A 15,255-nucleotide genomic window follows, 5' to 3' on the forward strand; every position below is an offset into this window, starting at 1 on the left:
TTTTATTCTTTCTGATACTATTGTAAATGGAATTGTTTTTCTTCATTTCCCTTTTGGATTGTTTATTGCAACTCATTTTCATACTGCTTGTATCCTGCATGTGTACTGAGTTTACTTATGAGCTCTAATAACTGTTTTTTGGATCTTGTCATCTGCAAATACAGATAATTTTACTTCTTCCTTTCCTATTTGAATGTTTTTTACTTTTTCTTGCCTGATCATTTTGGTTAGAATTTCCAGTACAGTGTTGAATAGAACTAGCAAGAATAGGTGTTTTTATCTTGTTCCTGTTCTAAGAGGGAAGCAATTTTAAAAAAGACAAAAACATGTATTTTATGTGTATTTATATACTTGAGTAAATGTATAAAATTCAACTCTACATATTTAAAAAGGAAATTTTTAAAAGGTTGAAATATTCATGAATGGTAATAGTCTTTGTATATCAGTTTGAGTATGTCTTTTTTTTTCTACTTTTTTTGTATTTGAAACTTTTTTTACAATGAGGATATATATTTTTTAAAGAATTTATCTATTTATTTTTAGAGAGTGGGGGCGGGGAGGAGAAAGAAAGGGAGAGAAACATCACTGTGTGGCTGCCTCTTGCACACCCCCTACTGGGGACCTGACCTGCAACCCAGGCATGTGCCCTGACTGGGAATCGAACCAGTGACCCTTTGGTTCACAGGTCAGCACTCAATCCACTGAGCCACACCAGCCAGAGCAGTGAGGATATATTTTTTAAGATGGGAAAATAGTTTTATTAAAAGAAGAATACTTTATTTTCTTTAATTTTTAAAAAATATTTTACTTACTTTTAGAGAGAGAGGAAGGGAGGAAGAGAGGGAGAGAACTTGTGCACCCTTTGCTGGGGACCTGGCCCAAAACCCAGGCATGTGCCCTGACTGGGAATCGAACCAGTGACCCCTTGGTTCTCAGGCAGCCAGTCAATCCACTGAGCCACACCAGCCAGGGCTCACCAAAAGATATTTAGAATCTAATTGTATGCTACCTGATGTTGCTCTATAAATTTTCATTGTATGTCCCGAGTGATTTTATCTGACCAGACGTACACCCGCAAAATGTTTTTTTAACAGTACTTTACCCAAGCTGTTACTTATTTCCTATCCTGTGATACGGTTCTTGATGGTTATAATTAGCATCGTTTTATATCCTACAATTAGAGTTGAACTTTTTGACGTCTCTGTTGTGGGGTAGAGAGAGGGTTGGAAGCTGTGATTAGAAGGCTCCAAATAGTTTTTGAATTTGGGCATCCTCACGTCACTTGACACCAGCTAACTGTATCATTTCAGGAAGTTAAATTCCTATTAGGCTGAAAAATAAAATCTTCTGGGAGTACATTTGCAGATGCTTACTGTGATTTGGAAAAATGATTGGGGAATTCAATTTAGGACCACTTTTTAGTATATAATTTTCATGAAGTGATTAAAGGTACTTATTTATTGTAAATTTTCTCTGTTATCCATGTTTTACAAAAGATATAGAAAATTTTACCTTGCAAGCTCAGTGCTCAAGATGATGTCAATTCTCATGAAAGGGACCTTTAGCTTGAATCCTGGTATTTTAACATGTAACTTTAAAATGGTTCACAATATTGTAAGGGCAAAAATTAGGGATAAGTTCCTTAAAATAATTAAAAAAAAATTTTTTTTTAATTAAACAAATTTATTGGGATGGTCATTGGTTAACATTATATAAGTTTCACTTAAAATAATCTTTAAAAACCTTGTGTGTTCTTTGTATCAGCATGTGTTTTCATTTTTTTCTCTTGTAGTACCTGTTTGAAAATGGTAGAATAGATAACATTTTTACAGAGCCCTATTCCAGATTTATGATTGAACTTACCAAACTCTTGAAAATATGGGAACCTACAATACTTCCTAATGGTAGGATGATTATTTTTTACTTTGATCCTTTTCATGTATGTCTTCTTAAATTGCTTAAGTTGTAAGATTATCTTTTTTAAATTTCATTTCTATTCCTGTCATGATTCATAATGTATTTGGACTTCTGAGGAGAAATTTTTTGGCTTATTATTGATTCTTTTAGTAAAACTGTAATTTCCAAAGAGTGTGTGTATACATACTAACTGTTGAAAATAAAAAAAAAACTACTGGATTTCCATTTACTTTTTTAGAAACTTTTTATTCTGGTAATGTTGGTGAAGTTGTACCCTGTACACAATAACTGCCACATACTCTACTTCTAAGAAGTATCCTGCACTGGTTGTTGAGAGTTAAGTCTGCATCTTCAAATTGTCTTTGATCATACATCGTTGGACAAATCCCTAATTCACTCCTCGTCTTAGGCTTCTTGGTTGTGAATGGTGGAGTGGTTGAATGTGATGCTCTGGAATTTGTGCCCCTTTGTGTTGTGCTACAGAGCACCTTCGAAGCATTCTGAGCAGCCTGATGGCTTGGTGCATTTAGCATTCAAAGAGGAGGTGAGGGGCATGGATATGCAAGTAATAAATTCATGTTTATGAATATGAATGGCCTAAAAATAGAATGCAGAGTCAGCAACAAAAGGATTGTGGAGAGACCTGAACTTAAGGGGTATCTTGGGGAAGGTGCATTTAAAGGTATACTTGTTTTAATAATTCAGTACGACCTCTTCTGTTTTTCAAGAAAAATCCCAGTTAAGTCATCATGAATTTATCACTCAATATAAGTTCAAAATAAGAGGAAGTGGGAAGGAGGTAGGGATCTTAGCTAAATAAAACTGAACCAGTTAACAGTAAGTGTATTGATGTCGAATAGGAGTCTGCAAACTCTGACCCGTGGGCCAGACCTGTTTTCTGTGTATAGTCCATGAACTAAAATTGGTTTTAAATTTTGGGGGAAAGAAATCTAAAGAAGAATAATATTCTGTGGCAGTGGAATTCAAATTAGTGTTTGTAAATAAACTTTATTGCCATGTTATAGCCATATCTATTTGTCTGTTGTCTGCAGCTCCTTATCTTCTACAGTAACAAAGTTTCCAAAGCCTATATGGACCACACTGCTTAAAATACTTACCATCTGGCCCTTTACAGACAAAGTGTGCCGACCCCTGGTCTCAAATAACCATAGATTAACCCTCTCAGGACAATGCTCCCAGAGTATGCTTCAATGGAATCATTTGATCTTTTCTTTGTGGTTCCTTTTCTCTCTTTCTGTATAAAGAAGAGGGGGAAGGAGAGGGACACTCTTTCTTTCATATCTTGTCTGAGAATTTGAGAAATCAGTTTTATTTGTCAAGAGCTTAATATTTTTTCCATCTCCCACCCGCTCCGGCCCAGGTTACATGTTCTCCCGCATCGAAGAAGAGCATCTGTGGGAGTGCAAGCAGCTGGGCGCATACTCACCAATTGTCCTCTTGAACACCCTCCTGTTCTTCAATACCAAATACTTTCAACTAAAGAATGTTACTGAGCACTTGAAGCTTTCCTTCGCCCACGTAATGAGACGGACCAGAATTTTGAAGTACAGTACCAAGATGACATATCTGAGGTTTTTTCCACCTGTACAAAAGCCAGAGTCAGAACCAGGTGTGTGGTGGGAGTTTGTAAGATTTTTATTGAGGTCTTACTCGCACTCAAATAGATACTAACTGCAGAGGGATAGTTGTAGAGTCTAGATGTGGAAGAGTATAGCTTTAGTTTAACATTTAATGCTTCCTTTATGTCAAGGCTAGGTTCAAGATATTTCTCAAAAGGAGAGGAATCACTTGCTTCAGTATACTTTTACTGGCTTTTAACTTAGAAGTTCTGACTTCATTGATAGAGCCCAAATAATCCTCATTTTAAAACTTCCCAGGGAATTTAAATATATGGCCAAGTTGAAAATCACTGATTTAGAGGCAACAGATGGGTCCATTACTAGTTTAAAAGAATTTGTTTAACTTTTAAATCTACTGTTTCTAAATATTTTTCTTTTAACCAGACCACCTCTTTTTAGTTAACATAAATTGTCAAATTCTGAAGGAACTTAAAAGCTGGCCTAGAGTATACTGCTTTTGTACATGGTAGAATAATACCAGCAGTGACATTCCAAAAGCAGTATATTAAATAATAGTTTGTTCTTAAGTTTTAAAAAGTCAATATTGTTATTAAGAAACTAGGGATTCATTTTTTTGATATTTGACCAAAATTGTAAGTTCTAAAATTCCCAAAATCAAGTTGTTACTGTCTTAGGATAATAGTGAAAAATATATTTTGAATGTGAGAATTTAAAATGACTGAAAGTAAAATTTTAAAGAATAATTGTGATGTTCATCTTTGTGCCAGTTTTTCCCCAATTGCTCCTTTACTTTAGAAAATACGAAGCTTATCTCGCCTTTTCACCATGTGTCCTGTTTTTTTCAATTCACATACATGAACAAATATAGATATCCCACTTTGTGATCTTAATTGATACTGTTGGGGAAGGAAGAGGCAATCAGGTAACATTTCCCTCATCTGATTTTAGGTGCTTAACAAGATTTGTAATAAGTTCAGCTTCTTTTCAGAACAAATAACGAGCAAAGTCTTTCTATTTAGGTAGCCTCTAAATAGAAAATCAGGGTGAATTGTGTTTAAGTAACAACTAATGCAGGAAGCTGGGAAAGTTTTGTGCTATTGTTAAGAGCAACTATGAGAAGAATAAAACCTTTTTCCTCAGGTTCTCGGTTCCACCTACTGTTCTCTTGAAGGATTTAATGGGAAAGTGTAAAAGAAAGAGCACACTTTTCATGTCTTCACCCTCAGCCTTGGCAGGATTCTGTTGGTGGAAAAGGATTTGCTCTTTTCTTACCAAATGGTCACGTTACTGAGAATTTCTTTTCCCAGTCAGGGTTCCATTTCTCATAATACTATGACAAATAAAAGAAACTTGAACAAATGCCCAGAGGACACTGATGCCCCATGATAGAACTATTTTTAGATAAAGAGGTGACTACTTAGATCGCAATGTCTACCATAGGAGAAGAGTATGTGAACCCCTTAAGAACCCTCTGCCTAATAAAGTCTCTCAGTCATGCTCAGAACTGAGGCATTCTGGAGCAACATGCCTTTGGCCATGCTGCCCCCACTTGGTGAGCAGGGGGCATACAGGACAGGGACGTAATTTTGTCCAATGCTGTTAACTCTGCACTTAATATCTACCACCTCCATAGATGCTCAGTAAATGTTTGTTGAATGAGTAAGTGAAGGAAGGGGGAGGGAGTGACAGTTCTGACTGGAAGCAAAGCTTGCTGGGTGTCTTGAGACTTGAAGGAAATAATCTCATTTTTTCTGCCTCAAGAAAAATTAACTGTTGGCAAGAGGAAACGAAATGAAGATGACGAGGTTCCAGTGGGTGTGGAGATGGCAGAGAATACTGACAACCCACTGAGGTGCCCTGTCCGACTTTATGAGTTTTACCTGTCAAAGTGGTAAGTGACCTTCCTCTGACCTAGATACAGCACACTTGAAAAGGAGTTAACATAGTTTGAATTTCAGGTGCTTGAGCATCAGAAATGTAGCTCGCCTGTGACTCAAGTCAAAGTCTAAAGACAAGGATTTGCCTCTAGTTTCATTATTTTCCCCATTCTCATGTCTGCCTGGATTTTGAACCAATAAACAAATTGCTTTATATATTAATAATCTTTTTCCAAAAATCTCTTCAAAGGCAAGAATAAGAATCCCTGCCATTGATCTGTACAGTTGTTACTCACCTTTTATGTGATATCTAAACTGCTGTGATTTTATTACTTATATAGAAAAAAATTTATTATTATTATTTTTAAGATTTTATTTGTTTTTAGACAAAGGGGAAGGGAGGGAGAAGGAGAGGGAGAGAAACATCAATGTGTGGTTGCCTCTCACACTCCCCACGCCTGGGAACCTGGCCCGCAACCCAGGCATGTGCCTCCACTGGGAATTGAACCGGTGACCCTTTGGTTTGCAGGCCAGAGCTCAGTCCACTGAGTCACACCAGCTGGGGCAGAAAAAATATTTAGGGAAGAGGTTATATTGTTAAACAAGTACAAAAATAATTTATTTTTAGGAATTGAACATTTTTAAGTGATATTTTTCTTACAGAAACTTTATGACTTTAGAGTTGTAAGATCCGCACTGAAGTACTTTTTTTCTTGAAGAAATGTAGTGACTGTGTTTGCGCTTTGGTAATGTGTGTTGAGTGCTTTGGGGTTCATTCCAGATAATGGGTGCTGAGAGTATGTGGTTCTCAGCCATAGTGTTACATGTGAGTTGAACTTCTGTTGCTCCTAAAAATGTTGTAAATACTAATGTTTGTGAAGGATTTACACTTTGTCTTCTGTTAACATTATACTCATTTCCAATCCAATATGATTTATTGAGTGTGGGAGAAAAGCTGTGGAGTTATAGGTTGCTCCTGGGGGGGAAATGCTTATAAACTTGTGTGTCTGTGTGGGTGTGTTGCTTATCCATGTACTAGTTACAGTAGAGCAAAGTTGAGAGCCGTTACATTACAGAGTAGTTATGTATTTCCTCTGCTTTTTAATCCCCAATTTCCTTTCTTTTTTCTTTCTTTTTTCTTATGGATAGTTCTGAAAGTGTGAAGCAGAGGAATGATGTATTTTACCTTCAACCTGAGCGCTCCTGTGTTCCGAATAGCCCCATGTGGTACTCCACATTCCCGATAGACCCTGGGACCCTGGACACCATGTTAACACGTATTCTCATGGTGAGGGAGGTACACGAAGAACTTGCCAAAGCCAAATCTGAAGACTCTGATGTTGAATTATCAGATTAAAGCAGAAGTGGGGTTCCTATTTTCATACACATTGGTATGCACCAAACTGTGAACGCATCCAGCTTTGGAAAACGATGTAGAAGTCCAAGTCCTCTTGACTTGATTATAAGATAATGGAAAACAGATGACTCGTGAACCACAGTATGGATGTACAAATGAAAACTGAAGGAAAAAATACGAACTGAGAAACGTTCTTTGGCAGTGATCTAGTTCTTAGACATCTTCAGAATGACTAACCAATTTCTCTGAGTGGTGCATAATCTTATTTTGTTTGGGAATAACAAATTGTGGAATATTTTTAAGGAAAACTGTTATATAAAACTCTACCATAGTAACCTTAGACCTTAGAGAGGTAGCTTTGAAGTGAAACCTTGGCTGCAATAGGCTCCTTGGGCAAGCCCTGTGTAAAAGTCAGAGGGGAAGCCAGTACAGAGCTAAGAGTGACATCAGATGAGGGTTGTGGGACCCAGACTTGAGGACCTAGTAAAAATACTCCACTTTTCCTGAAAGGTAGAGAGTGAAGTGGTCTTTCGATTTTCACTGCCAAGCCAATTCTGTGAAGGGTGGAAGCCTCTGGTGCTTTTGCCATTGGCCCCTCACATCAGGAAGAAGGGCCTTCATGGCTGTTCACACAGTAATGTGTCCCTGTTACTTTCTGGGTCTAGCTTCTCAGCTGTGGGTCTGGATGTGGGTAAATTAAGGTAAAGGGGCTGAAACTCCACAGACCGGTCATACACACAGAGGATCTGTGGATCCCATTAGACCCCAAGTGTCTTGAAATGTTTTTAGAAAACCCACTAAAATGCCCACTTCTCTGGGTGTCAGCCTTTATTGCTGCTGTCTCATGGCATGAGCTGTGGTACACAGAAATGGGGGTTCTCCTTTTTTTTTCACTTTATCCCAAAATGGCAGCTTTTCTTTCGTTGTTTTACCTTCCTATTTCCTAAATAATTCCTCTTATTTGTCTTTTGTACCAGTTTCTGGAGGCCCTTGTCATTTCAAAAAGGATAGTCTCTCTCCTTAACTCTGGCAAACCTGTGGAGGATTCCACAAAGACACAGTATTACTTAGCTATCGGAATTATGGTAGGAAAGATCCTTGTATGTTCCTATATAAAGCATTTGGAAGATGACCTTGTTGTCCTAAGAAACTTGAAAATGGGGCTTCTGGGGTTAGGGTACAAAGATTTTGACTGTCTTGCATATTCACAAGCAGGTCTTCTTATAGCATTATTCCAAACTCTTAGCTGTTTTAGTGGTTTTCTGAGGATTGCAAGTCATAGCTGTGTTTGACATATCAATCCATAGCCCTTATCTCCATTCTCAGTTTCTTCCCCACAAAATTTTGAATTGAAGCTTTCATGATGTTGGCTAATCACAGAACTTCTTTAGCAGAGGTTAATTTGACCCTATAATAGAAATGAGAGAAGTCCAAAAGGCTCTTAGAAATTTTAGCCTTGAAAGACTTTTCAGTATGTCCCATTTTTTTAGATGGGAGTGCTAGGTTTGTGTTTTTTTTTTTATAATAAAGTCATTTAACTACAATAAAAATTTAAAAATAGGCCTTTTGACATTGTGTACTTACTTGATGGTTCTGTCCCTCTGCCTGTAACAAATTTCATTTTTTGTTACTGAGAACTGTGTGTAAGAAGTAAATCTGCCCCAATTCTGTATAATTTAATTCCATCTGTGTTTGTCATTTCTGATTGGAAAGCTTATTACTTCCAGACCTTGTTTAATATGGAGGAAAAACAATTGAATTGTTTCATAAGTCTGCCAATAAACTGTCCAGAAACTTCAGATGTAATAGTCCCCACTATATTCATTTTATGTTTTGTATAAACACTAACATTTCCCCTTCTGTAGTTGTATTCAAATATTCTTGGCACAGTAGATAAATTGTTACAAAAGACCAGAGAGAGAGAAAAAATCTGTACCTTTTAACTGAGAACAGCCAACACCCCAGGTTAATGACTGTATCGGGATTTAAATTACAGGTTAGATTACAGAGTTGGCCAGATCCTAAGTTAGTTCATACAAGAAAATATTGGTCATTTCCTGTAAGCATAGCTGTTGATATGTCTCCAATTATTTGCTTTTAAAAATTCCTTAAAATTATGTAAAATTACATTTTTTTCCAGGGGAGGAAAAAAGACATCAAACACAAGAGAAACATCTAAGTTATCCTTTCTGTTCTTTTTTGTTTTTTAACCACTTTGGGTTTTCCCCTTGCAGAAACCACAGAAATATTCCCTTAGAATAAAATAGTATATTTGTATTTGATGGGTGAGTTACTCTTTTTCTTTGTGTCTTGAAAGAATTTAAAATATTTTTCTGTTTGACCATATTGGTATGACCCAACAGATGGTATATAACAAAGAAAGCAGTTTTCAGAAAATAAATTATTTGATATTACTCAGTCCAGTAAGCATATTGTTTCATTACAGTCTTTTCATTTGTTTTCTTCCATCAAAAGACTCATTTCTAATTTTAGTTACTTTATTAACTTATACTCAAAGCCCAAAAAGTAGAAATATCAGGTATACTGTATATGACTCATATTTCATTTAAGGCAAACTTTTTTGAGATTTAATAAAAGACTGCATTTGACATTCAACTTACATGGTTTTGAAATTGGGGATTGGCACAAAGACTATATGCATTTGTAAATGTATGTGTACATGTTTCATTTCCAAATATGAGACCGAGTTGCATTTTCCCTTAGATTCTAGAGCTGTCTTTATATCGTACAAGTCTACCTTCAAATTCCATTTAAACTTTCTATCTACTGGCCCTAATTTTGTAAAACAGTTGTTTTCCAAACACTAAAGTAAAATGAATTTTTGTAAATGGATCCCAGTTTTCTATTAAATTCAGAATTTTATCTCTCATGTGAATAAAAAAGTTCCCTATGGTACTGAGTTGAAATTTTAGGAAAGAATTAAGCAATAATGCCCCCATTTCCTCTTGTCTATCATTATATGTTATTACCATCATTGAAAAAGCAATGAGGCATTGTTGCAGAGTGGGAAGAGCTGAGGTTTTCACTTTCTGTTTATATAGCTTTAGGTAAATTACTTAACCTCTCTGTGCCTCAGTTTCCTCATAAAGTGGAATAATAATAACTCTTATAATTTGTGCCTGGCACCTGGTATGCTTTCAAATATCAAGTAAAGTTTTATGTGCCCCATGTTCATTGCAGCAGCATTCACAATAGCCAGTACGTGCAAAACAGCCTAACTGTCTTTCAGCAGATGAATAGAGAAGATGTGGTACGTATATACAGTGGAATACTACTCAGTCATGTAAAAAATAAAAGTAGAGCATATTATCTTTTAAACAGGTAGAAGGAAATTGTCCATTGCTACTCAATGGAAATTGCGAGATAACAGAAATAAGTTCTAAGTTACAGTGAATGTAAACGTCTTAAATTTAACCGAAGACCCATTCTCACCCTTTTTTTCCATCTTCACTTGCCCTTCCCTGCATAGAGACATTAGTGTTTGAGGAAGTACAAGCATGGAGGAATTGGTGTATTCCTGGAGCCCATGGACACCTGCTGGTGAGAGGTGCCACAGTGAAGCAGCCCAGCATCACAGCAAGTGGGTGGTGGAATGGTTCGGAGACTGACTGCATTGTGCAAATAAGTTACATGATTGAGAAACAAGTACATATATTGAGACTAATGGGAGCCAGATTTCTCACTGTTTGAGAAAGGATTAATGAAGGTGGAAAGGAAGAATGCTAGAAAGAACCCTGAGGTGTTGAATTGAAATTGGAAGAATTTGTATGAATTCATAGGTTTAGACTGACATAGTTGTATAGTTATATGAATATATGTATGTTTGTGTAATGGATCAATTGATTCTATCCACTGACAGGGTAAAGAAACAATTTTACCTAAGTAGCAGTGAGTATACCAAGGGATAAGGCATTAGGGCTCAATGGCTGATTCCAAGACTGGGTGGGAAAAGCACAAAATTACCCTGCAACATCTTTTGGGTATGTAAATGCTTTAAAAAATGATGGGGAAGTGACAGAAGGAAATAGGGGGCAGCCAGAGAGACTTCCATTGATCAAACCTAGGAGAATTTGTGTGTCAAAATAATAAGAGTATCAGATTACAAACTAATGAATAAAATAGGAATTCATGAGTTGATACTGATACAAATAAATGAGTACAATTTCAAAGACTATAATTTTTTAAAAAATCTAACAAGGGCAAAAATGATGCAAAAACTTTATTAGACAAATATTAAGAGAAAGCTGGGGAAGAATATCCACAGTATCTGATTTAAAAAGTATTCAATGCAAAAAAAAAAAAAGGTGGCATATTATGTGCTGATAGAATTAATTAAAAATATAAATATGGATATTACTCTGGCTCATAAACAGCCTGAAAACTGACAAAATTTTTGGCAGAAGAGTAGATGGATAATAACTCTTGGGTTAAAAAAAGGAAATGAGAAAGCACCTACAATGGACTAGTAATAAAATCATTATGTCTGAATCTTGGAATACAGCTAAAGCAGAACCTAGATGAAATCATTAGATTTGAAATCATGTTTTATTTTCATGATACAGATCAGGAATGAAAAAAAAATCATTCAACTCCTTAATTTAAAGAATGAACACCAAAAAAAGATGAAAAATAGTAATAAAATTGGAAATAAATAGAAAAGAGAAGACTATTATATATGATCTTTATTATTTTGAGGTACTTTCTATACCCATAAGAGTGTTTTTATCATAAATGTATGTTTTCAAATGTTATTTTTGCATCTATTGATATGCTCATATGGTTTTTATCTTTTATTTTGTTAATATGGTTGTATCACATTGATTGATTTGTGGACGATGAGCCATACTTGCATCCTTGGAATGAACTCCACTTTACTGTGATGTATGATCCTTTGAATATATTGTATTTGACTTGCTAGTATTTTTTTTTAGGATTTTTGCTTCTTGTTCATTAGAGATACTGGCCTGTAACTTTTTTTCTCTATATCATATTGCCTGGTTTTAGTATCACATTAATGTTGGCCTTGTAAAATGAGTTAGGAAAATTCCTCCTCCTCAGTTTTTTTAGAAGTTGAGGAAGATGGGTATTAAATCTTTGAATGTTTGGTAGAATTCACCAGTGAAGCCATCTGGTCCAGGATTTTTGTTTTGGGGGGAGGTTTTTGACTCGTGTTTCTATTTCCTTACTCTAGTGGTTGGTATATTTAAGTTTTCCAATTCCTCGTGATTTAGTCTTGAAAGTTTGTATGTTTCAAAGAATTTGTCCATGTCTTCTAGGTTATCAAGTCTGGTGGCATATAGCCTTTCATATAGTATTTCTGTATAAGCCTTTGTATTTCTTTCATTTGATTTTTGAGTCTTCTATTTTCCTTAGTGAATCTAGCCAGGGGTTTGTCAATTTTGTTTATTTTTTGAAAGAAGTAGCTCTTTGTTTCATTAATTTTTTTCTGTTGTCTTTTTGTTCTCTAGTTCATTTATTTCTGCTCTTGATTTTTTTTCTTTCCTTCTAAACTGACTTTGGGCTTCATTTTTCTAGTTCTTTAAGGTGTAATGTTTGAGATTTTTCTTATTTATTGAGGTAGGCCTATAATGCTATATAAATTTCCCTCTTAGTACTGCATTTGCTGATCCCCAAATCTTTGGTACACTGCCTTTTCATTTTCACTTGTCTCTCTCTTTTGATCTCATTTCTTCTTTGAACCAATGGTTGTTCAGTGGCATGTTGTTTATTCTCCATATGTCTGAGGTTTTTCTGACTTTCTTCTTCTGGTTGATTTCCAGTTTACCACCATTTGTAGTCAGAAAATTTGCTTGGAATTATATGTTGTCTTAAATATATTGAGACTTGTCCTGGCTTGTGTGGCTCAGTGGATTGAACGTTGGCCTGAACGAACCAAAGGGTCATCGGTTTGATTCCTGGTCAGGACACATGCCTGGGTTGCAGGCCAGGTCCCCAGTTGGGGGCATGTCACAGGCAACCAATTGATGTTTCTCTCCCTCACTTCCTCCCTACCTTCCCCTCTGTCTGAAAAGAAATAAAATCTTTTAAAAACACATATATTGAAACTTGTTTTGTGCCCCAACAGAAGGTTTATCCTTGAGAATTTTCCTTGTGCAGTTGAGAATGTGTATTCTGTCATTTTGGGAGGGAAGGTTCTAGACTATCTGTTAAGTCTGTTGGGGCTTAATGTGTCCTTTAAGGCTGATATTTCCTTACTGACTTTCTGTCAGGGTGATCTATCCATTGCTGTCCATCGTATTCAGGTCCCCTACTAAATTGTATTTTTATCAGTTTTTCCTTTTAGGTCTGAGAGTAAATTATGTATTTTGGTGCTCTCATCATGTTGGGTGCATATATATTTACGTGTTACTGTCTTGTTGATGAGTTGGTTGTCCCTTTATCATTATAGAATGGTCATCTTTGTCTCTGGTTACCTTTTTATCTTGAAATGTACTTTGTCTGATACAAGTACTGCTACACCTGTTTTTCTCTGGTTGCTGTTTGCTTGAAGTATCATGTTCTATCCCTTCACTTTGAGCCTGTGTTTATCTTTGGAGCTGTCTCCCACAAGCAACACATTGTTGGGATTTTATTTTTAATATATCCCACTGTTCTGTGCCTTTTCGTTGGTGACTTTAGTGCATTTACAGTTTGGGTGATTATTGAGAGATGAGACTTAAACTGCAGACATTTTTTTCTCTTGTTTGCTTTTGTAGCTCCATATTTATTCCCCCTTGTGATTGGTTCTGCTATTTTAATGTGGTTTGTCTATGATTTTTTTTCTCCATTTCCTCTTTATGTTTGGAATCTCAGCTCTGGATTTTTGTTTTGTGGTTACCATTAGGTTTGTGTAAAATTCTTCATACCCGTTCAAGTTATTTTCCTCCTTTACTTTTATGATTTTTGTGGTCACAAATTATCCCTTTTATGTTGTGCATTCATTACCAAGTTATAGTAGTTAATAGTTTTTTTTTTAATGCCTGTATCCATTTCCCCCTCCTTTAACCTTTGTTATAATTGTTCAGTGTCCTGTTCTGAAGTAGGTAGATGGCCAGTTTCCTGCTTGTTAGTCATCTTACTCAATTTTATATACTTTTCTCTTTTTGTTTCCAGTAACTGCTCCTTTCAACAATTCTTGTAATTCTGGTCTTGCAGTGGTAAATTCTCAGCTTTTGTCTGATAAAGCCTTTATTCCTAAAGAATAACTTGCTGGATATATTATCCTTGGCTAATGGTTCTGCTCTTTCAATATTTTGAATATTTCCTTTCATTTGCTCCTGTCTTACAGTGTTCTACTGTGAAGTCTAATAATCTAATAGGGTTTCCTTTGTAGGTCAGTTTGTTTTCCTGGGCTGCCTTGAGAATTCTTTGTCATTGATTTTTGACAGTTTGAATAAAATATGTCATGGAGGTGGTCTTTTTGCATTGATATAATTAGATGTTATGTTCACTTCCTCAATTATAAAGTCCAGTTCTTTCCATAGGCTTGGAAAGTGTTCTCTTCAATTATTTCTTTGAGGAGGCTCTTTGTTCCTTTGTCTCTTCTGGTATCCCTGTTATCCTTATATTGCTCTTTCTAATTCAGTCTGATAGTTTTCATAGAGTTCTTTCGTTTTAAATTCTTAGTTTGCCCTCCTGGGTCATTTCTAGATTGCCATCTCTGAGCTCTGTCTCTCTTTCCATCTGGTCTGCTGTTTCCCGTGCTCTCTGGTGTACTCCTCATCTCACTCATTGAGTGCTCGTCAGCTCCAGAGTTTCTTTGCATAGTTTGTCTCTTAGTAAAAGTACTCCTTTGCTTCACTAGCTCGTTTAACTGCCTCTCCGAGCTTTCTCGTTTGTCATCGAGTTTCTTCACTGCCGCAATCTTAATTTTCTGACGTTTAAATCACCATCTTCCCGTCTTCCATGACTTTGAGTTTGATTTCTGGAGACTTGGCATTTTCTTTCTGTATTCCCAAGTTACCTTGGTTGGTCATGGGATTTGATGGATTTCTCTATTTGTGGTAGTGACCTCTTTTCTTGCTTAGATACTGTTTTGCTTTCATCAGTTCAGCAGATTGATAGGTACTTTTATTTTCCAGCAGATGGTGTTATAGCCCTAGTGTTTGCTTTTTCTTACCTGCAGCATTTGTGCCTCTGGGATCACAGTAGTGGCATTGCTTTGGCTAAGGACAGTGACGCTTACCTACTCACCTCTGTTAAGGAGCTACCTCCTGTTCACTAATGGCTGCTGTCCCCACTCTCTTGGGGGGTTGTCTCCACTGCCTCTACCAGGCTGTGCTGGGATGTGTGGGGCAACGGAGGCAGGATTGTGATTTCACAACTCTACCCCCTGCCTGCAGTGGCTGTCGGTGCCGCTATGCTGCTTAGGGCGGCAGATGTCCGAAGTGGCCGTTGTGGGGGCCAGAGCCGAGGCATCATTGTCAACCCTGGCAATGAACTTGAGCTCTGGGAGGCCTGTGACAGAAGAGCACCTGGGCCC

General features: G+C 36.6%; 2 protein-coding genes across 15 annotated transcripts in view; one reads left to right on the top strand and one right to left on the bottom strand.

Moving 5' to 3' along the window:
• The window catches only part of ZMYM4 (zinc finger MYM-type containing 4), a 128,378-nt gene extending 115,483 nt beyond the window's left edge, over positions 1 to 12,895 (top strand). For 11 of the 12 annotated variants that reach the window (XM_045190820.3, XM_071220874.1, XM_045190822.3 and 8 more), the window contains 4 exons: positions 1,793 to 1,904; positions 3,299 to 3,547; positions 5,280 to 5,409; positions 6,545 to 9,034. In XM_045190820.3, the coding sequence (XP_045046755.1) occupies positions 1,793 to 1,904; positions 3,299 to 3,547; positions 5,280 to 5,409; positions 6,545 to 6,752 (699 nt within the window). In that variant the 3' untranslated portion in view covers positions 6,753 to 9,034. Of the gene's footprint in view, positions 1 to 1,792; positions 1,905 to 3,298; positions 3,548 to 5,279; positions 5,410 to 6,544; positions 9,035 to 10,242 lie in introns of those variants that run through there. The other variant, XM_071220875.1, reaches the window with a different exon arrangement.
• SFPQ (splicing factor proline and glutamine rich) overlaps positions 1 to 15,255 on the bottom strand; it is a 296,926-nt gene that overhangs the window by 184,402 nt on the left and 97,269 nt on the right. The window lies entirely within an intron of this gene.

The sequence above is a fragment of the Desmodus rotundus genome, chromosome 3 (assembly GCF_022682495.2).
Source record: "Desmodus rotundus isolate HL8 chromosome 3, HLdesRot8A.1, whole genome shotgun sequence".
NCBI lineage: Eukaryota > Metazoa > Chordata > Mammalia > Chiroptera > Phyllostomidae > Desmodus > Desmodus rotundus.